Source organism: Leopardus geoffroyi, chromosome C1 (assembly GCF_018350155.1).
Source record: "Leopardus geoffroyi isolate Oge1 chromosome C1, O.geoffroyi_Oge1_pat1.0, whole genome shotgun sequence".
Taxonomy (NCBI): domain Eukaryota; kingdom Metazoa; phylum Chordata; class Mammalia; order Carnivora; family Felidae; genus Leopardus; species Leopardus geoffroyi.
The window spans coordinates 207,751,800-207,776,604 of record NC_059328.1 but is presented as its reverse complement, the minus strand read 5'-3'; the positions used below and the strand labels follow the sequence as shown (position 1 = coordinate 207,776,604).

Sequence of the window (24,805 nt, the reverse complement as noted above, 5' to 3'; positions counted from 1 at the left end):
GGCATTTCGTGCGTTTCTCTCAACTGCAGCTTATGGACACAAAGCCAAACTCAGAGACTGGCTGCAGCTGGCTAAATTCCAGGTCACTTTTGAAATTTTTTTTTAAAGGAATAAACAATTTGAAGCTCTATCTGAGGATTAGGGCAAGCCACACAACTGAAGGACAAAATGAAATTCTGCTGTGAGTGTGAATCACAAAGGAAGAGGGAGGTAGGAGCATTAAACAATTTGGGTTTCTCAAATGTTTCCCATGTGAGAAGAACGGTCGTTCATGGGCACCAACTGCCCGAGGAAGGAACACAGCTTCTTTGGGGCAGCTCCCGAGTGACGGATGTCAAATTGCCTCATCACTTGAATGTCATGGAGAGCTTAGGAGGTTGCTTCTGTATCCTCTTGCTGGCATGAGGAGGGCCAGCCAACACCAGCCATGCACATTCTGTAACAAGCATAGTTGGTATTCCCCACATATCCTACTGGAAGAATGGGTCTTTGTCTTGAATCGCTTCCCTTTGGGAGACACTCATTGGCAGTCCCATCCAATGTCCAAGGAAAAGAGAAAGGCACATTCGTGGTTGGGCTTAGTTTAGGAGATTAGTTAACACCGCATCCTGTCTGATTTCAGAACTGACAAGTCATGTACACTATTGCTCAAAATGTTCCCTTGACAGTACTGGGTAGAACAGGGAAGTGAGTGGCAGTCATTAAAATGTAAACAAAAGAGGTAAGTCCCCAAGATTTCGGTCTTTTATAGCTGGAGAATTCGGACCCTAATGATTAAAAATAAATCATTTCCCCTCCCTCAAAAATGTTGGCTCCGTTAAGACCAGAGGCCGAAACCCCTCAAAAGAGTCTCTGTGCATTCTTTCAAAAACTGAAGAGTAACTTTACTAAAAATTTTCAATGGCAAAAATTGAACCGAAGTGTTTCAGATCTAAGTCAACCTATCAGTGTGAACCTTCAGATTGTGATACTCTACGATAGATTTGCAAAAGGTTCCTATTGGGGAAAACGGGATAAAGTATACAAGGGACCTCTCTGTATTATTTCTAACAGCTGCACGAGGACCTACAATTATCTCCATAAGAATTTTCAGTTAAAAAAGTGATTGAGACAGAAATGGATGTAGGGAATCAAGCAGGCTTTCAGAAGCTGGCTCTACCCACGCTTCTTGGTTCTAACTTATTTCTCCATTCGCTAGGCTCCTGAATGACTCCCTTCCATCTGGAAGAGGCTGGTCCCCAGTTTCTCAAACACACCAAGCTCATTCCCACCTCCGGGTTTTTCTCCTCTAGCTTCCTGGCTTCATGTCATTCTTCCCAGGTCCGGCTGGCCCTCCCAGGCTAGAGTAAGCCCTAACACTGTTCCCCGGGCAGTACTTACCATGTCTGTAGTCACTTGGCCCTGTTCACCCACCAGTCAACAAACATTTATTGAGCAACTACTCTATGGGTAGTGTTGGCTCGAGGCACTAGGGACGGGGTGAGTTGAAAACCATGTGAACTGGTTTCTCTTCCCTGCTTTCTGGAAGCATATTTCCTAAGGAGGAAGAGTAGAAGACAAGTAGCCAAGAAAAAAAAAATGTTAAAAAAAAAAAAACCCAAATGATGATGAGTTCTATGAAGAAAGTTAATAAATTGGAGAAGAGAAGGAGTGACTTCAAGTCAAGCGGTCAGGGAAGGTTTCCTCGAGAAAGAAGGTGACACTTGAGTGGTGCCCTGAAGTATAAGGAGGCAGTGATGAGAAGATCATGGGGGCTAGGGGGAGCATTTTAGGCAGAGAGGACAAGGAAAAAGCATTTATATCCTGCCCTGTAATTAAATATGAATATTAGGCATGACTGTAAAATAATGAAACAGGTTTTCTTTCGGTGGACTGTTTCCTTTTTAAGAGCCAAACCTTCCCTAGCATATTTCTCTATAAGAGAGGCTGTGAATACCCTTAGGCTGGCCCAGATTTCACACTTTTGAAAGTGACTCCTTCACCCCGACAGGCACACACCGTCTAGCATGGCCGCCCACACACCAAGTGTAGATCATCCAAGTTGCTCTCATCAGTAGACGCAACCTCATTTCACGGCCGTGTCTTAGATTCGCCACATTTCCTTCTCACAGTTGGAGCCGTGGGCCTGCTGGCACGGGTTCTGCACTGAGGGCAACAGGGCTTATGTCATTAAAGTTGTGTCCCCACAAACCCAAGTTGGCGCAAAGGAGGACTGCAAGCCAGGTAACGCAGCTGGGAGCCTGAGGGTGCTACGTCTCCAGGCCTCTGGGGTCTGCGCCTCTGTCGCGCACAAGGTCCCAGCAGTTTTAGTTAGCGATTGGGAAGGGCCGGATTCCCAGGACTCTGCGGGTACCTCGCGCTGTCACCGCAGCCACGACTCCAGATTTCCGGATTCCCTTGTCTGCCATCTGCCTCCGGCGACCGGCCCACCTAGGAGAAGTCGGCTGTGGGGCACCCTGCGAAGCGCCTCGCGGGGTCATCTGCCCCTCCCCGGCCGAGACCTGGCACCGTTACCCCCATCACCCCGCCCGGTGGGCACTGTCCCGGGGCACCCCCCCCCCCGCCCCGTCCCCTCCCGGGGGTGGGGGGAGGGGTGCAGCCAACACGACTTGCCAGCATCCCCGGGACGCGCCGCGAGCCCTAGGGTCCCTCCCTCTCCGCGCGCACGCACACACACACACACACACACACACACACACACACACCACACACACACGCACCCACACCCGGACCCCGGCGACCCACGTGCAGCTCGGCCCGGGGCTGGCGCCGCACCTCGAGCTCGGCGCGGCCTCCGGCGCGTTCCGGGCGCAGCCCCGCGACGTGGAGCCCTGGGGGGCGGCCTCCGCGCGGCCGCGGCCGGAGTGGGGGCGTCCCAGCGTGCGGGCGCGGGGACGCTGCGGCCCGCTGGCACACAAAGGAGGCGGCGGGAAGGCGGGGCGGGGCGGGCCGGGGGCGGGGGCGGCAGGAAGGGGCGGGTGCGGGGCGGGCGGCGATAAAGCCCCCGCCGCCGCGACCGCCCAGCTCGCGCTGTGGGGCTGCCGGGCCGGCCGGGCTGCGCTGCGAGGGCAGGAGGCGCCGCCGCCTCTCCGCTTCCCGGACCTGCCTCGCTGCCGCCGCCGCCGCGGCTCTCCGTCCTCCGACTCTCCGCCCCGCCGCCACCCGGCTCCGGCTCCGGCTCCGGCTCCGGCTCGGGCCGCGCCGCCCTCGGCCGCCGCCGCCACCTGGGGATCCCGAGCGAGGGGCGGTGAGTACGGGCTGCGGGCGCCCGGGGGCGGGAGGGGCGCGGCCGGCGGGGGTCCCTCCTCCCCTTTCCCTACCCCCCTGCGCCGGCCACGGTGCCGGAGCTCCGCGCGCCGCCCCGCTCCGCGACCTTGCGCCCGGCCCGGGGGGCGTGCGGGGCGAGCGGGGCGAGCGGGGCCCCGGGGCGGCGACGTCGAGGCGGAGGAACTTTCTCAGCCCGCCTCGGGCTGCCTCGGCCGAGGCTGCATGCGCGCCCGGCTCCGCGCCCGGCCCGCGGGGAGCCCGAGGACGACCCGGGCCGGGCGAGGAGGGGCCGCGACGGCCGTGGCGTCCAGGTGTGCCCGCAGCCGGGGAGCCCCGGGGCCCGCGTGGTTTCCGCCGGCGCATCCTCGCTGGCGCCGGTGACCCTGAACCTGAGGTACCCAGGTACGAGGCAGGCGTCCCCCCACCCCGTGCCTGGCGTGTGCGCTGCCCGATGGGGAAAAGACAAACCGACTCTTGTGTTTACCGCTGGCCGAGCCGGGTGGGGGTGACCAGTGGTTTGGGGCAGAGCCTTTAAATTGGCCTCTGACAATCAACTCAGCCCCATGGAGCAGATTTTTGCCATTTGCACCATCTGTAGAAATGGGAATCGAGGCAGCGATCAGTGGCTACAGGTAAGGTGAAAGTACTCGGGAATTCTGGGCGGAATTAGGTATTTAATTTGCCTCCCAACTGAGCGGGGATGGAGGGCTTCTATTACATAAGATAGCACTCCACCTTCAGGTATTATGGGAGACGCTACTGAAGGTTTTAGTGTTTTAATGAACGAAAAATAATCTTCGTGTGTGTCTCTCTTGAGAAATCGCAAACGCTGCCGTGTCTTGCTTTGGCCACTTTGCAGAGACCGCGCTTATATTTAGCACCAACATAAAAAGGTGTTTGAAGGTTTGACGTCCGCTTTCAAGCCGGGAAGCAGTTGACTTTTCTGAACTGTTCAGGAATAATTTACGTGGTAATTTTGTACTTTAGAGATTTTCTATCCAAAGTTGAACAGAGATGACTGGAAGAAATGTAAGCATTGCTAATTTGTATATCTAAAGCACAGTTCAAACATTGAAGATATTTTCAATGCTGTCTGCATATCTAAATCAGTAATTATTGCTGTTTGCAAGTATTTCAGCAAAAAATTTTCTTCAGCTATGCAAATGAAGGTGTTAACCCAAAGAATCTAGGGATCCTTTCAACTCTCAAATTTTGATTCTGTATTAAAATGACGCTTGAAAATACTGTACTATGGGGGGCAATTACCGAAGGTCATAAAGATGTCCTCCATATTTTATTTTATTCTGAACAAAAGCGAATTTAAGCAGAAAATCTCCGCCTCCTATGAACTTCACATGTTAGTGTAATTTTAAAAGGGCAAAAATGACTCAGTCTCCAAAGGACATTAGTTTTTAAGTTCCGCACATGGGTGATTAACTACCAGTCAGAGAGATTGAGGTGTTAGAGTTGGACATGAGCCACGTCCTACCTACCCCTCCGTGTGGCCATCTTCTGCCAACCAGTCCTTCTCCTTCGGCCTGGGGGCCCTTGGCTGGGCTTTTTCTGTCCCTCGGGTCCCAAAGTCCATGGAGGGCGCACTCTCTAGTCTCACTTCTGTGACCATCTTAAATGAGGTTACCTCCATGCACTCTAGCGACTGGGTCCCCTGACTACATCCAAGTCTTGCCCTCGCTCAGAGATCCTCATCTTCTGAAATCAGGAACCTCATTGTCTGAATGTCTCAGCCACAAGCTCCTGTCTTCCAGGTGGCCAACCGGTGCTCCCACTGCAACTCTTCCTCAACACATGAGACTTCTTCCCCTCCCTCCTTCCCGTGTGACAGGTGACATCGCGGCCGGCTCTACCAGGAAAGCGGGGGCCACTGAGCTGAAGTCTTTCCGTGTCCTACCCCATTTCCCTCCTGCAAACCTTTCCCAATTTACCCCCTCACCCGAGAAACCTTCGTAAGCATCTACTGTGTCCAGGTGCTTTGCTTGGTCCTGATGTGGCAAATATAGCGGGTCCCTGGCATCTGTCTTGGAATGGCCATTCTTGGGGGAGGAAATAGACAAAAAGCAAACGTAATCCTGCTTTGATAAAATAAATAGGACAGAATCATAGGAGCTGGGGCAGGGAACTTAGGGAAAATTAGAGGGAAGGCCTCTCTTTGGCGTGCCAAGTGGCACTGCCTAGTATCTCCCTGTGAACTCTTATTGAACGGTATTTTTAGAATGCCATAGCCCTGCTCCTGCCTGCACCCCCACCTTGTCCCCAGTGACCACTGTGTCTCCCCAGGCTTCTTAAGCAAGTTAACGCTTCTCCAGTCGCTCCCTTCTTCTTCTCCACTCCCTGCAAGCTGGCCAGAGGCCCCCCCAGAGTAGGAGAAGACCCTGTGATTCCTGAATGGTGATCCTGCAGATTCCCTCTCAGTCTCCGTGCGCCATTGGATGCGGACCTTTCCTACCTTCCTGATACCTTCCCCCCCCCCCTCCCTAATTGCCATGTCCCCTTGGTTTTCCCTCTGCCTCCCTTGCCTCCTCTCCAGTACCTCCTGAGGTTACCCAGGGCTCTGCCCTGACCCCCGTTCTGCTCTACGTAGAGTCATGGGATGAACCACATTCCCCACAGCTTCAGCTATCTCCAGTACAAAGTGAGTCCCAGATTGGGGTCTCCAGCTAGTTGCCTACAGTCTGGTGGCTTATCTGTGCCCTGTAGGCAAAAAAAAAAAAAAAAAAAAAAGAAAAAGAAAAAGAAAACCAACAAAAAAAACCCCACCATGTGTCTAAGACTGATTGAAGTTATTACCATATCACCATTCACCCCATACCCATTTCATCGTTGGCCAAAATTTGTCACCTTTTTTTTTTTTTTTTTTTTTTTTTTGGTGGTGGTGGTGGCTTGGCCAGTCACTAGGGTATTAAAGCAGGAACCTCCTGGTAATGCCAGACTCCTCCAGCACCCCCCCCCCCCCATGCAGTCACCAGGTCCTATTGTTTCTCCACGCGGTGAGAAGTTCCACAGACCTCTGCTCTAGTCACGGTGGCCCCGCCCGGCTTCAGGGTCCAGAACCAGCAAAATGGTAGCCAGTGTGCCATTTCCAGGGGGCAGATGTGTTGTTGGCCTGAACGAAGTGTACAAAAATTGGGTTCGTATCAGAAATGTTAAAATGTCGCCTGGATTTATAGCTTCTCTAAAAAAATCAGAAGACCCGGAAGGAACATGAGGCCTACAATCCCATGCGGCAACCCATGGCTGGCATGGAGTTTCCATTGCCCAACTACGCTGGAGGTGGCTTCCTTCCTGGTTTCTTCGGGACCTGTGGTCCTCATTTACAGGAGCTTCCTGGTTCCTGTGGGCTTTGGAGTTAGCACCCAGAGGCTGGGAGACCATCGACAGCCTGTGAATCCCTGGTGCCTAACTATATGGCACCCTGCCACGTCTCTTATACCTAGTTTTGCACCCCTTTCAGCCATCTCCCACATGTGCTGGGATGACTTTCATCCAGCGCCCCAAGTCCGAATCTGCTCCTGTCCCTCTTTTTTTTTTTTAGATGTTTATTTTTGAGAGGGAGAGAGAGAGAGAGCGCCAGCAGGGGAGAGGCAGAGAGAGAGGGAGACACAGACTCCGAAGCAGGCTCCGGGCTCTGAGCTGTCGGCACAGAGCCCGACACAGGGCTCGAACTCACAAGACCATGAGATCATGACCTCAGCGGAAGTCAGATGCTTAAGGGACTGAGCCAGCCAGGCACCCCTGCTTGTGTCCCTCCTGATGAAAACTCTGCCTCCCTCATGCCTTTGGGGCAAACCCTGACTCTGGAGGAGCGGCTCCATCGTGTCGCAGGTTAGCTGTCTCAAACTGGAAGGTAAACTACCGTCTTTATAAGGTGTCATTCCTCAGTGTCTCAGAAAACGCTTGTGAGCCTCTGTAGGGAGGGTGGTGAATCGTAGTGTTGCCTCACCTGGGTCGAGATGCAGTCTCCACTGTTTATAAATCATGTCCACAGACCTCACCACCCTCCTCCTTCCTGACAACTGCCTTGGGAGTGGACGGGACAGGGTGGATTCCGCGTCTCCCTACTCTCCTGGGACCCTTCAGCCCCTGGAACGTGGCGGCCCCATTTCATACATGGTGTCCAGAGTCCGGCCTTGTGCTCCCGGGCTCACTCTTTGGACAGTTGTGCCGCAGAGCTCCCCAGCACTCAGCCAGAGAACTGGCCACGGTGCTCTGCCACTCTTGCCAGCAACTCCTCAGATTGCTGGCCCTTTGTGATGACATGGGAGAGTCTAAGTTTTCTTCGTCTTCTTCCCACCTCCCTGCCCTGCCTTTCCAAAACCTGATGTTCTTGCAAAACTGACCTCCTGCGGACTCCTCACCCCACGGGGCTGCCCAGGCCCCCTTGCTCCTACTGGACCTCTGCCTAGAATTCTCTCTCCACCTTCTGCATTCACTGGTTCACTGTCTGGCTAACTCCCCCCTTTTTAAGACTCAGGTCCATGGTCCCCTGTTCCAGAAAAGTCTGTCCTGAAAATCACTATCCCCAGCCCTCTATGGCATGTGTGGAGTGTGCATACACATGTAAACCCTGCCCCGTGGAGGCCTCTCTGATGGCAGTAACTGTGTCATACCTACAGATTGTACCCACTAGACTCCAAGTGCAATGAAGGTCTCCTGTATTTTAGCTTCATTTGCACCAGCCAGTGGTGCGTGACCCAGAGGCACTTAACAGGTATCTGAACTGAACCGTACTTCTATTTTTCTTAAGTTTACTACACGCTTTATGAACTAGTGCTCGTGTTTTGGGCTTGAAGGGGGCCTCTCCCCTCCGCCCCACCCCCAGACCTCCACTCTTGTCCTGGTACTTCTGCATTAAATATATTTCTTCACGTTAAAAAAAAGGGGGGGGGAGGGGCACCCGGGTGGCTCCGTCAGTTAGGTGTGCGACTCGGGCTCAGGTCACGATCTCGTGGTTTGTGGGTTCAAGCCCCGCGTCAGGTTCTGTGCTGAGAGCTCAGAGCCTGGCGCCTGCTTCGGATTCTGGGTCTCCTTCTCTCTCCGGCCTCCCCCCACCTGTGCTCTGTCTCTCAAAAATACATAAATGTAAAAAAGCAAAAATTAAAAACAAGAAAATCTTTGATTCCTCGTGACTTTTGAGATAGAACATTACTTAGAAGAAAAGCAAAAATCTAACCCAGAAGTACTTCCATCTCTACGTTCGCTTCAGCTATCCTCATCTGAACCTCTTTGGGCTTGGTTCAGCCTTCCTTGAGGTCCACTGGCTGGGCCGTACTCCCTGTTTTGTGGTTTGTACAAGGTAGGAGAGAATGCATTCTGGTTTATTTCCGTGAACCTTTTCGGTAGCGGTAATGCTTGCCCTCTTGCTGACTTCCCCCCACCCCCTTGGTAGTTTTTTTGGCTAATGTCTTCAGTCAAGTTTGATGAGAAGAGTTGGGAGAGAGTCTGGGCTGTGCTGCCAGGGGTTTGTATAGTTAGTCCTCCAGGACTGAATTTTTTTGTCTATACAATGGGTGTGATGAAATTATGATCTCAAAGATGTCATTAAAAAAAAAAAAATGTAACTTCCTGACTTATTTTTCTTTTTGACCCAGCTTTCTCCTAAATATATCAGATCTAGGTGAATTTTTTTAAATGCATTGTTTTGTGTTCATCTACATGAAATTCTTATCCCTCTCTCCTAAGTCTCTGAAATCATCCAGCTTGGCTCCTTTGTACTCAGAAATGGCATTGAGGGCCAGCGTGAAGATCGAGTTGGTCTTCCCACTTAAAGGCATTTATAAAAATGTTAAATACATTGGGTCCCCTATACTTGATCTTTTTTGTAAACCATTTCTCCACCCATGAATATGCCTATCTTCTCTTCCCAGAACCATCTTTCCTCATGAGTAGATTGCATGTCTGATCTGCAAATCAGCATTGGGTTAAAAAATAGTAATAATAAAATACCTTTAGGTGTGGAGTGGATTCAAATGCAATAAACTCCATCTTTAGGTGGTTTCTTATGTATAAGTTCACAATTTATGTAAGAACACTGAAAGAGTAGTATTTTGTTTCTCTTTTGAGAAACGCTGCCTTTCACTCAACGGGGCAAGTCTATTTACATCGTCAATGATTCTTCCCTTGTTCTGCTCTTGGGTTTCTAGGTCTGGATGTAAGCCCAGGGCAGAGAGGTTGGTGTTCCTTCTGGGACTCTTCATTGTGCATGGGGATGTACACCCAGCCGAAGCAATCCTCTGTTTGCAGCTTCCGTTCTGCATTTTGACAAACGTGTCCCTGTCCCTGTCTCATCCTTGAATTCCTTCAACGGTTGGGGTGGACGCCCTAGGTCAAGATCAGCGCAGGAACACCTCATGCTCTTGCTGCAGTTTGACCTCAGCCTTTGCCCTTTGCTTCAGAAGGGATCATTTGAGAATTGGAATCCACTGTGCCTTTCTATTTTTATTAGTTAATTTGTGGGAGAAAGATAATGTGGAGGAGGTTTTGCTATAACAGGGGAAAACCAAAATCCCATGAAAAGGCAGAAAGGATTTCTTGTAGTGACTGCAAATCTTGGTAAATGTACTTTGTTTTGTTTTTGTAATGCCCTCCCCCCATCGCTGCAGCCAGAACTCTGGTAACCTGGGGAATTTCTCTTAAGAGCATACCAAAAATAGCATCAGCACTTTCTCCCCACACTTTCCCTTTCTACTTAGTGCCAGCTAATATAGCTACAGAAAAAACAACCACTTGTTTTCGCCCAAGTTTTTAGGGACCAAATCTTGAAAGTGGGTGTGGTATGTGAGAGAATTTAACACCAAATACGAAGCCCACTCGAAAACAACCAAGGTGACCGCAAATGAAAATAGATTTCTCGTTCTTTGTTTTGAGAAAATGCTATATAAATAATGGCAGTGTTTGCTTCCACTATATTTATTCTTCATTCTTGAAATAAGGACTCCACTTAGGACGGAAACTATTTTGAGGATTTGATCACTGTTGGGATTATATGAGCTATTAACTACGGCATTGTCTTTCGGTTACAAATGCAGAAATCCCTATCAGAATAAGTGATGCAGGGGTGCCCCGGTGGCTCAGTAAGTAGGTTAGGCGTCTGACCCTTGACTTTGGCTCAGATCATGGTCTCGCGGTCCGTGAGTTGGAGCCCCGAGTCGGGCTCTGTGCTGACAGCTCGGAGCGTGGAGCCTGCTTCGGATTCTGTCTGTCTGTCTCCGTCTCTCTTTCTCTCCCCCATCCCCCCAGCTCGTGCTCTCTCTCTCTCTCTCTCAAAAATAAATAAACACTAAAAAAAATAGATGATGCAAAGACAAGGGGGGAACCTATTGGCTTACATTGCTGATCCTGAATTGGCAGGGGTGTCTCTGGCCCTGGACTGAAACCAGAGACTCGGGGCTTTAGAGCTCTCCTCTCTCCCTCCCTGTCTCATTGCAGGCGGTCTTCATCCTCTCCAAAAGCAAAAGCACAGGTAGCTTCAGGCTCACCGCCCAACAGCCTCAATGACCAAGAGGAAAGAGGGGCTTCCTGCCAGGCCAGTTGGAAAAATCCTAGGGAGGTACTCTGATTGGCTCAGTTCGGGTCATGTGCCTTTCTCTGGACCAATGGCTGTGATGAGGGGAATGGGATACTCTGATTGGGCAGAGTCTGAGTCACATGTTTAGACCTGTGGTCAGGAGGGGAAAGAGCCTTGGATGGGGTGTGCTGGACAGGCAGGTTACCCCCACTGCCATTAGTATTTGTTTTCAGTCCGCAGAGGCTATCTGGGGCCTCCTGGGGCCTCATCCCTGCCTGTAGGACAGATAACTAGTGTTCTTTCCACCGGCTCGGTTGGGAAAGGCATGTGCCGCGCGGAAGTATCCATGGCCCGACGTGCAGCCTGTGTGTGTGTGTGTGTGTGTGTGTGTGTGTGTGTGTGTGTGAGTGTCAGTGCCAGAGTCTGAACCCAGGTGTGTAAACGTGTGAGCCGTTTGAGCTGATACCACGAATTTTCAGAGATTTAGAACTCGTCAATAGTTATAACTTCTCAAAAAGAAGTTCTCGTGAAACTCCGTGCCTCCTTGCAGAAGGACCCATGTTCCCGCTTGGCTGCATGGGATCCTTAAGTAACACAACCAAAACTCACCAGATGGGAAGAGGCTAGCATTTGTGTGTTCTGTTGGAAGTCACATTTTTCTGGCTCTTGCTCCCCACCCAGTTTATTCCTTAGACACTTGTTTCTTCCCTGGGACTCCAACTCTAAAATTAGTACTGACCTTTGGCTCAGAAAGGTAGAGTGCATTACCCGGAGTCCGAGGGAGTAACTTAGGCTGAGCTGGATAAAAGTCCACATCACCAAAGAACAAGTATGACATGACTTTTAAAAGATACCTAATTGAACTCCACAAACGTGTACAGACGGAGCTTAGGACACTGGTTGAGGTTTAACTTCTGTTTCATGGGTTTTTTGGTTTTGTTTTTTTCATGTATGCCTTTTGTTCAAAATCTGTCCTATCCACGGGGCGCCTGGGTGGCTCAGTCGGTTAAGCGGCCGACTTCGGCTCAGGTCACAATCTCATAGTCCGTGAGTTCGGGCCCGCGTCGGGCTCTGTGCTGACAGCTCGGAGCCTGGAGCCTGTTTTGGATTCTGTGTCTCCTTCTCTCTGATCCTCCCCCATTCATGCTCTGTCTCTGTCTCAAAAATAAATAAACGTTAAAAAAAAAAAAATCTGTCCCATCCAAATGGCATACATTCCCCTTCCGCTCCTCGTCTCCTTACGCAGTGTAGCGATTAAGAGTATGAAGGGCTTGGAAGGGCTGGGAGGCCCACAGACTGGTCTGAATCTCGATTCGGTCAGTCACTAGCTAGAGGCCAGGAGGCCACAGATGACTCACTAAACTTCTCCGAGCCTCAGTTTCTTCACTTGTGAGTTGGGCATGAAGGTATCCACGTCTGAGGCCTGTGGGGATGAAGCGGGCCGTATACTTCAGGTGCTGAGCACAGGGACGAGAACGGAGCTGACTTCCAGAGCATACATGACGTGGCGGTGGGGTTCCCTCCGTCCCAGGAGTCCAGGTGAGCTGCTCACTCCTGTGGGACACACGTTCGCGTGGTGTCTTTGATCGAGCGAATGACTCACTCGCCCTGTTGAGTTCGCGTGCTTGGTTTCCAGACCTGCAACGCTCTGGGCGGGCACTACTCCTAGCCATCGGCTGGCCATCTGCATTCTGCAGGCTTCCACCTCTTCCGGTACTGGCCATGCAGCAAAGGATGGCCGGTGCGTGAAATAAACTACCCACCCCCCGTGTGAGGATGTATAAACAGCTGTGTTACCAGTTCTTTCTGGGGGCACACCTCAGGCTAGCGCTGTCAGGTTGGGGGCTTTTTTTTTTTTTTTTTATGTTATGAAGAATCAATAAATGTCTCTACAGCATGGAAACATTATTTGGTTTAATATTGTGGCCTTTGCGAGTGTAGCATCCAGAGCCTTCTTTTTGTTCTTGTCTTTTAGGCTGTGAGAAAGTCTGGTGGGCAGTGCCACCCATTGATATGCAGATACCTAGAAATAATCATTTGAAACACACGCTGAATGTATTTAAAACACACGGTCACGTAATTATTCTTTGATTCCCTCGCTATGCAGAAGGGTCCGATGCCCGTTGGAGCTAACCTCGGCAAACATTCCCGGATAGGAAGTGTATTTTCTGCTGCCACTGAGAGGAGACTTTCGGGTTTTACAGGCAAAGAGCCGTTTGGGATTTTAGACAGCACTCAGCGCCTGCCCACACCTGAACTGTTGCTCGGACAGTGGGATAGGGGATGCCAGGGAGGTGGATTCTGTGTGATGACTTAATTCTAAACCTTCCTTTCCCTGAAGGTGTGGATCTCATCTTTGAAATTAATTTACTCATAGACCCCTATCGTCTTAGGCCAAACCTGTGTTCATTTCTTAATGACACTTAATTAAAATATCAATTTGGAGGATTGGCCAGAGAATGCCAAAGTATTCATAGTAAACCTGTCCTTGTGCAGAACAGTGGTATATCATGAATATCAAAGTGCTCAGCATACTAACCGTGAATGAATTTAGCAAGTGCTGGAAATACAGTGGTTGCCGTGCGTGTATGTTACTCATTAGCCTAACATTTCTCTCGGGTAGGATAAATATATACATTTTTACATGTGCAATGGCAAAATCATGCTTTTTATCTCACTCTCTACCTTGTGTTGTAGTTCTGTGTGTCTTATCTGCCCCGTTAGGAACGCTCAAGGGTTTTTTGGTCTGTCTTATCCTCCTGGGTTCTTTCCACAGTACCTGCTGCAGAGGAGCTCAAAAGGGAAGAAGGAAACGAAAGAGCCTGGGTCATCAGTGGGTCAGATACGTCGGGCACATTTTATACATGACCTTTTGAATGTCAACCACCCTTGTAAGGTAGAAATTAGTCCTGGCCGGCAGGTGAGAAGAGGGAGATGTGGGTGTGTGCAGCACTCTGCTGAGAATCTCGCCCCTGGGATATTCACTCCAGGTCTGCTGTCTCCCGGTGGAGATCTTGGATTCTGAAACATTGTTTCAGTGACTGACTGAGACGAAACAGTGGTGGCTGAGCGACAGTGCAGGGCGGCCCCACAGAGGAGTGGGCAGAGCGCTGCTGGATGGGGTGAACTTGGGAGTCAGATGAACCTGGGTTTAAACCCCAGCTCTACAGTTAGTATTTTTTTTTTAAGTGTATTTATTTGGGGGGGGGGTGAGAGCAAGGGAAGGGCTTTTGAGAGAGAGAGGGAGGGAGGGAGAGAGAGAGAGAGAGAGAGGGAGAGAGAGAGAATATCCCATGCAGACTCCATGCTGTCATTGCAGAGCCCGCTGTCGGGCTCAGATCTGTGAGCCGTGAGATCTTACTTAACCTGAGCTGAAATCCACAGTTGGATGCTTAACCGACTCAGCCCCCCAGGTGCCTGTACAGTTAGTAGTTTTCTGTCCACAAAATACTTTCCCTCTCTGGGCTTCATTTCCAAAGGTAGGAAATGTTGCTGATGAGGATAGTCCCTTCTTTGTATAGAAAGATAGTATTGTCCCTGTTTCACAGACAGGGAGATGGGAAATAGTGACTTAAATCACGTGGCAAGGTCAGGGCTGAGACGGGTTGAGAACTCGTGTCTCTGCTCCTATCATTTGTCACCTCTCCGGTCACCAAGTCCAGGTACAGCAGCCAGAACTGCCATCACCTGTCACCCATCCTTGATTAGCGCCCAGAACACCGCACTGACTTGGAAGCAGTCACCGTGCATTCCTTAGAGTCACTTGACTGATTCCTGTCTCCTTTCCTCTATGTTGTTCACTCCCATCCTCCCAAAGAGGATTATTTCCAGAGAGTCAAGAGATCCGCAAGACTTACTCTTGATGGATCTGCCCCACACAGGACTTCAAAGTGGCCGTCCTATCATGTTTGGGTGCGTTTGGTTTAAGAACTCGTCTTTTCAGCCGGGTCCTCTGAGGCACACAGAAGTATCCACAAGACAAGTTGACCTTTGAGGACCTTACATGTTTCAGTAGAAAGGGCATATCTGTGATACTTTAACAGCTCAAGAGCCGTGGTAGACTGTAGTGGGGGGGAATCCATAAGGGGGTGCGGGGGTGCATTTTCTGTAGAGGATTTCAATGCAGTAGCAAAAATACCTCAAAATCGCTTAGCTTTTTATTATCATCAAGTACCATAGTGATAAGCTCTTCTTCCGCTGGAGTAGACCCATCATCCTGATGGACCCTTAGTACTGCACTGGGTCAGTAATTCACTGCCAGAATGAGTGCTCTGAGATGTCCGGGAGGTCAGACTGGAGAGGATGGTGTGGACTGAATCACGGGGAAGGCTGCACAGACGCCCTCTCCCCTCCCTCCTCGTGGGGAAGGACTCTAGGAGAGCAGTGTGTGACCCCCGACGACCAGAGCGGTCACGGTGGCAGCATAAGTTGTGGGCTGTGGAAGCTCTTTACGTGCATTGCCCTCCTGCGTTCTCTTGGCAGCCTTGAAAGGCTGGTGGCCCAAGATTGTTCTGTAGATGAGGACCCCGGAGACTCCACGAGGTTTGAGAATGAGGGCGAGTGATGGACAGTCTTGGAGTGTCAATTTCCTCTCACATGAAATGACTCCCAGCTTTCAAGGAGTCTGGGAGGCTCAGCAGCGCTAATGCTAATGCCCTTTACGCAAAGAAGTTTCTTAAATATCAGTTGCTCCGAGTGGCTGTGTGGGGGAGAGGTATGTCCATGCACGATGTGAAATGTTGTCAAGTAGCTGATAAACACAAATGTGTTAGCTAGCGCTCGTGGGTAATGCAGCCCTTGCTTTTTTCTTTCACCCTACCTTCGACAAAATTCTTTGTGCTTTAAATTTTGTGGAATTGCTACTTACTGATTTGAAGCAATAATAAGAGTTGGCCATTCCGTCGCTTTCCGTGCTCTCCATGGCTAAATCCAAGCAGGTAGTTCCTTCATGGAGGAGAGAATAGTTGTCTTTAGAAAAAAAAAGAAAAAGTTTTAGTGGATGACTTTGGAAAGGTGTGGGACTTTACAAGTTTTCTTCAAATTTTTTTTTTTGATTTTTTGGTTTTTGGTTTTTTTAATAGAGCACAAGTGAGTGAGCGTGTGCAGGGGAGTGGCAGAGGGAGAGGGAGAATCTTAGGCAGGCTCCACAGGCTTAATCCCATGACTGTGAGATGATGACCTGAGCCAAAATCAAGAGCCAGACGCTTAAGTGACTAGGCCATCCAGGCACCCCACAACTTTTCTTTTCATTGAATACTCATGGGTACAAGATGCTGGAGAACACAGAACTGCATTCAGGCCTGGTCTCTTCTGGGTTGGGCATGCAAGGCAAAAATGGTGTCTAAGCGATGCCTTAATAAGTCATTAAAAGACACTGAAATGTATAATTTTTCTTTGTGAATAAATGTTTTCTAATTTGAAAACTGTGTGCATGAATATGAAGTGAAAAATTTCCCCAGAATTGTTCTTTGGGGAAATCGGGCGTTGCTACATATTAGGGTCCTTTCAAAATCTTCCACTTACAAAGGTCATGATAAGTTCATTATTCAGAGTCCACCAAAAGCCTTAGATGGATGAGACTCATGAATGAGTCTTGGGAACAAAGGGAGAAGGACAAATAAGCCTGCCATCCCCTCAGTCTATATTTATTATGAACATTCATAGAGGTTGCATGATACAAAAGGGTTAGAAAAAGGCACAGAATTAGAACACAGGTTTAGTAATTATTTCTGAGGTCATGACTTCACAACTGCCAAATTTTGAATGCTGTGTTCATTAAGGTAGTGCTAATTGCCGTAATAAATAAACCCAAATGTGTACCGTGGTACAGACTTCCACTTGGATCAATCCCAAGATGGGCATGTCTGTGCTAATCCTGGAGATTCAGGGAGCCAGCCTCTTTCCATCTTTTGGCTCCATATGATTTAGCAGGCGGTTTCCAAAAAGTCATGGTACTTGTCAGCATCGAGCTGGTGGAAGCAGAAAGATCACGGAGGATTGCATATGGCGGCTTTTGATGGGCCAGGTCTGAGAGTGCCATACAGCAGTCCTGCTTCCGTTTCGTTGACCGTGTTTCAGTCTCATGGACACTCCTACCTACAGCAGAAGCTAGGAAACGTAGCCCCAGCTCTGTGTTGGGGAAGCAAAAGAAAATGGGTTTGCTGAGCGATAGCCGCTCTCTGTCAAGTGAATTCATGGAGACTGTTGAGGGTTTCATGAAAGAGTCACACACTCAGTAACATGCCGTGGAAATCATGTATATCTTTTCACCTATGAAGGCAACAGTCCCAATGGCCTGTGCAAGGCTTCTCACGGCTTCAGATAGATTTTTCAGTGACAGCGTGGCACACAGATTTGAAAAGTGCTGTATCGTAGGCAACTTGGACGAAAAGGAGATGACGTGATCGGGAAAGTTGTGAGACAGCTCGGAGTGATGACAGGCTTGGAGAAGATGTCTGGGAAGGCTCGGAGTGAAACTGCTTCGTGGAAGGGGAGAAGGGAAAGAAAAGTACTATTTCTAAATCCCAATATACGTGATATCCCATAGTAGTCATAAAGTTTGTTTAGTCGGGTTGACCAAACCTTGGGTGGGCAGGAGGGGGAGGTGTCGGGGACCTTCTCGTTGGGAAAAGAGGAGGTCTGTCCTATTGGGGAGATAACCATCTACTCAAGCACATGTGGTGCCTGGAACTTAGTCAAAGAAATGAAGCCCTTTATCCTGCAAGAAGGGGTGTCCTTCCAGTGTTGGAGAGCGTCGTCAGCAATGCTGGGAACGCCACGCGGGAGGAGAAGGGAATGGGATCCGTGCCAGTGCTGAGCTCTGCCTGCAGAAACGAAAGGACCCCAGGGATTGGACAAGGAAGAGGCAGGTGACAGCTCTGTCCTCTCTGGCAGAAGCCTCCGGCCGCGTCTGACTTGTGGGCATATCCACGTGGTTTGTCACTGGGTGCTGTGGGCAGATCAGCCATTGTCTCTTCATCTCTGTTACCTCAGCTGTACCCGGGAGGGCTCGTGTGAGATTCGGTGAGATGACACATGCACAGGGCTGTGGGCGCAGTAGGAGCTCTCTAAATGCCCTTCTCTCCACCCGTGTCCCGCACAGCCAGCCACTCGCCAGCCTCCGTTGTTCGTGAACGTGGTCTCTGTGATTGGCTCTGAGAAACTGGGGGACGGTTCTTCCCCTATAAACTGTGCCTTCGTGACAGAAAGATGCTCAGCCCCTCCATCCCTAGAGTTTCCTCCCTGCGACATCTTACAGCAGGGGTTAGACAGAGGTAAGAAGGAGAGCTTTCATTAAGTCATTGACTTTTAATTCCAGAAAGCCTTGTTCTTGGGCCTTAGCTTTGGATGGGGGAAAGTTAAAAGCCTGGTCTTATGAGGGAAGGGTGCGTGGAGCCTGAGAATTGTCCCCTCGTCGCCCAGGATGATGTCTTACATGACCCTCAGAGCAACCTTTGGAGGTATGGGAGGGAAGACAGGGGTTGTCATTGAGTCACAGAGCGTATGCGCAATTTATCTGAGGTAGGCAGGCCCGGGACTAGACTACAGGCCTGTCCCCCAGTTGTATTAACGCCAACACAGGTTCCTTCTGTGAAATAGCTGAACGCACGCCCCGCCACGTCCCTTCAGAAGGCATTCGGAGGGAGCTCGGCAAGAGGAATTGAGTCGGGCTAAAGGAAGAACCTATTTGGGCGGCTAAAGCCGAGCTTGAAATCCTACTTCCCATCCCTTAAGACGGTTTCCGAGCTTTGCAGGACTTTGCTGGTTCGGTGGTTGCTTGCCAGAAATAAACACGTAAATGTAGAGGAGGCTTCTTTGAAAATATTGCTTGGAGATTTTATTTGTTTACCTCTCTCGTACTGAAAGAGGTGAGCAAAACTTCAGCGATCATAGCAAAAGGAGCCTTTCTCCAACTTAGTTATCTTCTCTTCCGTATCCCTCATTCCCTCTTCCACTTCAGAAGTATTTCTAGATTCTGTGCCTGTAGATAACATGTGGATTTATTTCTGAAGATATCAGTCTCCTCTAATTTCCACCCCCCGCCCCAGAAGTTAAAATGTGGGGACCAGGCAACCATTCCCTCATACCCTTTCTCAACCTCCTCTGTGTAACTATTTCGCTTGTAATCTATGCTGAAAACGCCCCGCTTGAGGGACTCCGATGGGGTTCTTTGGATCTCTTAAGCCGAGCCTGGGTGAAGAGGGAGCTTACTCACCAGAACTAGATGGGAAACTGAAGAAGAAGGGATGAAAGTGTGCCCAGGTATCCCAGGATCACTTCTGGGGGTACTGAAACTTACCATCAAAGCAGCCCTACCTTCCTCTAAGGAAAAAGGGAAGATAACGGCTTCGTATCCACCACTGAATCCATTTTTAATACGGTCTTTCATATATCTGGAGGGAGGGCAGGAAAGTTGCTGCCTGCCTCTTTGCCCTGAGCCTTTCGTTCCTCAACTCTGTCCGTGAACCCACCTGGGCCTGGAGGCGTGTCGGGAGGCTGAGGGAGCCACGTGGCTGTCCCCTTCCCCTTCTCAGGCTCCGCAATACAAGTTCAGCCCTTTCCTGCCTTCCCTCTTGTTTCCCTGGGAAGAAAGGATTGTAAATAAGTACCCAGCGGTGCCCAAGGGCGAAGCAGAAACCTAGGATGGGTCACCACATGTTGCCGTGTTCTATTTCCATGATGTCAGAGAAGCTGACTTTTCAGTTGTCCCCCAGCCCTCCCCCACCCCCTACCTCCGATGGCATCACTTAGGGGGACGCCGGCATGCAGCACAGAGGAAACGCTCGGATTCCATCAGGAGCCCCAGGAATGTTGCAGATCAGAGAGGCTAACGGTTACCACACTCCCAAGAGATGGAAGAATGAGAAGCTGGCCCGTTAGCCACCTAGCCCGCTGCCCACAGCAACAGCACCTCCGCGGGAAGCCCGCTGGCTATGGGAAGGTTGGTCGATCCGTCTCTTATGAAAGCACGCGGGACGGTGCCTGGCCCGAGTCCTAGAACTCAGCCTGGGTCTGTTCCAAATGGCCTGTGGGGAAGTTCCTGGACCATCAGCACAGGAGGCTAAAAATTGTCAACACAGTTCCACACAGTAGATGCCTTTATCCTCCGGTGGCGGGGATGTCTACGTCCTCATTACAGGTAACATGAGACATTAGCGCCTGGTGACAGGTTATCAAAATAGGTCATTTTGGAGTCCTTTCATTACTTCTCACTTCTGGTTCCTAATTTGTGGAACGAACGCGAGGGGTTAAAGGTTCGCATATCCAAGGAGTAACACTACTTTGCGAGTGGTACCTTCATTCCTTCAATAGCTGTATGTCGAGTGTCCATTGTTACTTTAAATTCCGACGCTTTTAGTTCCTCGTCAGTTTGGTTATCACTCGCCTGTTGCCACATTGCCGGTCACCCTTGTCATTGTGTGTTACTTAGGGCGCAGGACCGAGGGAACCGTGGTGTTGGGTAGGAAGTAGCGTGAGTGTTTCGTGCAACTTCTAAAACTCTATTCGAAATGGAAGATGGTCGGGAGTTCTGCAGCCCCCTTCCTCCAGACCCCGAGAGTCTGGGCACTCCTTCTTTGGCACCTGTTACGTTGACAACCCCTTTCTTTATTGCCACATACCCTGCCAACCACCATTTGATCAACCATCAAGAATATCGAGGCCTCCTTCCTAACTCCAGAGCAGTCCTGTGGGCATTGAAGAGATCACAGCTTGGGTTCCCAAGCGAAGGATGTTCTACACAGTCCCTTCTTCCTGGTGGGCGTCTCGCTGCCATTTTGGGAATTTTGTCTGGGCTGTGAGGTCTGAACCAGTCAAGTCTGAGTGCTTTCTCAGGAAACGCAGCTCTATTAAAGTCATTGTTTTAAAAGTCACTCGGAGCATTAAAATCCTCAGTCGTCAATTTGTAGTGTGAAAATTTAGAAGTGGTTGGGGCTTCAGGCGAGCAATATTGACTTAAACGTGCAGGGCGCTTTAAGACAGCGCTTGATTGTACATTTTAAAATAGGGAATGCAAATTGGAATTCCTCCTGGGTGCTTTAAATCATGCATTATATGTGCAGTATTTTCAATTAGCTGCAGAAAAAAATATGTTCTGTGTGGCTCTATTTTTACAGCTGGGAATTGCTCTGAGAACACAATTGACTGTTTCATACATGTGAGATTTATTTAAATGACTCATGGGGCATCTGCAGTTTAACCAATAATTGAAAATATTGTTGCAGTGTGGCAGGTAAAACGAGGATGTCAGTAGCATCACATTAGTCAAAGGGGTTGGCAGTGGACAGGGAGCTGGTTCTGGGTTGAGATTCAGTCCTTCGTGTTCCCTTCCTGGGCTTTGCCACACCGTGAAAAGACTGCCTGCGGGTTCTGTCGGTTGTGGTCTCGGGGAAAGACCCCAAGCATGAAGGCGGTCTCTTATTTCTCTGGTCTCTCTCTCCTGTTTTCGTGTGCCAGATACAGACAGAAGTTCTTACCAGATACGGGGAACCCCATCCTTCCCCCAACTCTTCTCTCACTCCCTATTCCTCCCCACCATTCTCCACCAGCCACTTCCCATCGGACAGTACTGATGTGACCTCAGACGTCACCTACAGTACCGATGCAGAAAGCTGAGTTGACTCTCGGGACGGACCAACCAGCCCCTCCCTGGTGGTTCGTGAATGTTCCTGGAATGCATGTTTCCACTGAAATGATGTCAATGGCGGTTGGGTAATTATTAAAATGCATTACTGCTCAATGTGATACAAAGTATCGGTTGGGTATTTTGTGGGCAGCATTAAAGTCCTAACCACCTCTTTTTAATTTGTGTCTGGACCAGTGGTTCTCTACCAGGATGATCCTCCCTTTCACCCCCGAGCATTTGTCAGTGTCTCCAGACATTTGGTTGTCCCAACTCAGGGGGAGGGGGTGTTACCAGCATCCAGTGGGTAGAGGCCAGGGACGCTGCTCCACATCCTGCAGTACACTGGACAGTCTCTCCCACCATGAATTTTTGTGCTTGAAATGCCAATAGGGCCAAAGTGGCGAAACCTTGTCTAGAATTTCGTTTCAGAAAAAATGACTGCCCCAAATACATTAGTACCTGAAGGGAGTTAAGCTGATAGCTGAAAGCCCGGCTTTTTTTTTTTCATCAACACTTGATGACACGTTGAGCACCTCCGTGTCCCGTGTGCCATGTTGGATGCTGGAGGAGAGCGGTGAACGCGACAGACGGGCCGCCCCTCGCTCTCAGGCACAAGGAGGGGGGACGATGGCAAGTGTTCCGTTCAGGGGGGAGCATGAGCACAGAGGCTGGAAAGAGCCCGGCTGCTCCTGTGAACTGCATGAGGCAGGCCAACTCATTCCAAGAAATTGGAAGAAATTCCAAGGCCGCACAAGGCAGGCCAACTCATAGGCCGTGGGAGGGACTCTGTATTTCATCGTAAGAACGAGGGATGCTGTTAGAGGGTTTAACACTGGTCTGGGTGCCAAGGTTCCTGGTCAGCCCTTCTGGTCCGCAAGGTCACTGGGGTAGTACAGACAGTGAGGTGGGTACAAGAGCCCAGTATTCTCTTCCAGGGACTAATGTCCTCTTTCCGGAACGTTGGTGGCTTGACTCTGGGAGCAGAGGAGGTAGAGAGAGTAGACCATTCAGGAACAGTGTCAGAGGTAGAGTGATAGTTTGTTGATGGTGCAAATGGGGGAAAGAAAGATAATGGGTGGCTCTCAGACTTTTTGGCTCAGATTCTTGGAGGTGGGTGGGGTACTTGTACCAACTGGGTCATAGAACCTGGAGGGACAGCAAGTTTAGGGATGAGTATGTACTTGTTCCTCCCATCGCAGAATTTCTCTGAAAATGGATAAGGGGACTTCAGTGCATCTTTCTACTTAACTTTTTTTTTTTTTTTTTTTTAATTTTTTTTTTTTTCAACGTTTATTTATTTTTGGGACAGAGAGAGACAGAGCATGAACGGGGGAGGGGCAGAGAGAGAGGGAGACACAGAATTGGAAACAGGCTCCAGGCTCTGAGCCATCAGCCCAGAGCCCGACGCGGGGCTCGAACTCACGGACCGCGAGATCGTGACCTGGCTGAAGTCAGACGCCTAACCGACTGCGCCACCCAGGCGCCCCACTTTTTTTTTTTTTTTTAAAGGAAACCATTCGAGTTGGCTCTGCTTGCTAAAAATGTAAGGTATTTTTCCTGTATTACCTCTGCTCTCTGCTTACCATCATAATAGGCTTTCCACTGTAGCTCAGAATTATTTCTAAACGGCTTCTTTGGGAAATCATCAAGCATTTTCTGTATTAGATTTTTTTTTTTTTTTTTTTTTTTTTCCTATCTAAGCGAGTAAAACATGAGAGTCGGCTTACAGTCAGACTTGGACCATTGAGGCTCTCGACCACTGAGGCAGGTTTTTAAATTGTTTTAAAATTGTTTTAGTCTAATCCCACCCTATTTTGGTTTCAGCTGGTAGGAAGACATTTTCTTTCTTTTTTTCTTATTCATGAGCCTGGCAGTCTTGGAAAGAACGCGAGGAAAGTCGCTAGAAACTGAACCCATTTCCAAAGTCACACAGTCCCATCCGTCATTTCCTGACCCCATCACCAGAGCCATCGGTGGAGGCCGCGTGAACCCTGGCTGCTGCTCCCTGGAGCACAAGGCCACCTTCCCTGAGGACTTGTGACCAGCTGTTGAGCTCTGATAAAGTCACCTAGTAGACCTTTGAATTCCTCCTACAGCAAAGAAATGAAGGAAATGGCCTACAGTTGAAAAAAGACTACACGTAAATAGAAAAATCAGCTCCTAAAATTTGTTTTGATGTTTAGAAATTGGGGTTGGGGGATATTTTGCAGTTGAGAGAACTATGAAGCTAGGTTGGCGTGTGGGCCTTAAGAGGCGGAGGAGAGACCCGAGGACTTTTGAGCTGCTGTGATAATGGTAGTAAGTGGCAATAACGACAGAGACAGCTGTGGTTGAGCTCAAGAACTGTCCAAAGAACCTGAGATGTATCGCCCTGTTTTATTCTTCACAGCAGCCCGTAAGGCGAGACTGCTGTTTTATGAATCCATTTTACAGATGAAGAGACTGAGGCCCAGTGAAGAGAAGTACTTCTCAAGTCATACAGTGAATTGGTAGTGGAGCTGGGATTTGAACTTGGGTGGTTTGTCTCAGGAGTCTGCAGAGGCCAAGAAGACTAATCAAAGAGTTAGGAGGAGACATAATTATGCAAAAACATAGTTTGGGTATCTTTTTTTAGAATATTGGGTTTTTAAGCGTGCTTGCAGTGTTGGGAAACGATTTAAGTACATTTAAAAAAGATCTGTCTTGGGGTGCCTGGGTGGCTCACTCAGTTAAACGACCGACTTTGGCTCAGGTCATGATCTCATGGCTTGTGGGTTCGAGCCCCGCAATGGGCTCTGTGCTGACAGTTCAGAGCCTGGAGCCTGCTTTGGATTCTGTGTCTCCCTCTCTCTCTGCTCCTCCCCCACTCACATTCCATCTCTCTCTCTCTCTTTCTCTTTCTCTCTCTCTCTCTGTGAAAAATAAATAAAACATTAAAAAAAAAAAGATCTGTCTTAAGGTGCATGTGTTTACTGACAAAAATTTGACAATACAGTTTTTTGTTTTTTACTCTTTATTTTAAGATAGCTATAGATTCATGTACAGGTAAAAAAATAACGATGTAATGAGGTCCCACGTACCTTTTACCTAGCTTCCCCAGTGGTAACAACGTCATGTAACTATACACAACAATAAATAGCACAGCTAGGACATTGACTTTGGTACAAACATACACCTCACTGAGGTTTCTACAGGCACTCATTTGTGTGTGTGTGTGTGCGTGCGCGCGCGCACTTACTTGTCTGCAGTCTTATCCCGTGTAGATTGGTGTGACCACCACAGGAAGATAGCACAGAGCTGTATCCTAAGGACCCTACGTGTCACCCACCCACACCAACCCACCCTAACTCCTGGCAATCGCTGTTATGTTCCCCATCTTCATAATTGTGTCATTTTAAGAATTTTTTTAATTT

The 24,805-nt window shown here is 49.5% G+C and overlaps 2 protein-coding genes across 3 annotated transcripts in view; one reads left to right on the top strand and one right to left on the bottom strand.

Moving 5' to 3' along the window:
- Positions 1-1,881: 1,881 nt before the first annotated feature.
- LOC123596942 (collagen alpha-1(I) chain-like) lies at positions 1,882-3,630 on the bottom strand. Its single transcript, XM_045475154.1, has 4 exons — positions 3,321-3,630; positions 2,746-3,224; positions 2,354-2,456; positions 1,882-2,145 (listed from the first exon to the last, which is right to left on the bottom strand). The coding sequence occupies exons 1-4, from the start codon at positions 3,628-3,630 to the stop codon at positions 2,084-2,086; spliced, it is 954 nt and encodes a 317-aa protein (XP_045331110.1). The 3' UTR covers positions 1,882-2,083.
- Positions 3,001-24,805, top strand: part of SERPINE2 (serpin family E member 2) — a 62,758-nt gene continuing 40,953 nt past the window's right edge. Inside the window, exon 1 of one of the 2 annotated variants that reach the window (XM_045481464.1) lies at positions 3,001-3,247. The gene's annotated coding sequence lies outside the window, so the exon portion shown is untranslated. Of the gene's footprint in view, positions 3,248-3,345; positions 3,670-24,805 lie in introns of those variants that run through there. The other variant, XM_045481463.1, reaches the window with a different exon arrangement.

Excerpts from the sequence above, each read along its gene's own strand:
- LOC123596942 (XM_045475154.1), bottom strand. The coding sequence starts at position 3,630 with ATGCGCCGGCGGAAACCACGCGGGCCCCGGGGCTCCCCGGCTGCGGGC. Across the intron at positions 3,225-3,320 it reads ACCGTGGCCGGCGCAGGGGG|GTGGCGGCGGCGGCCGAGGG; the intron begins GTAGGGAAAGGG and ends CGGGATCCCCAG. Across the intron at positions 2,457-2,745 it reads AGCCCCGGGCCGAGCTGCAC|GGTGCCCCACAGCCGACTTC; the intron begins GTGGGTCGCCGG and ends GGCGCTTCGCAG.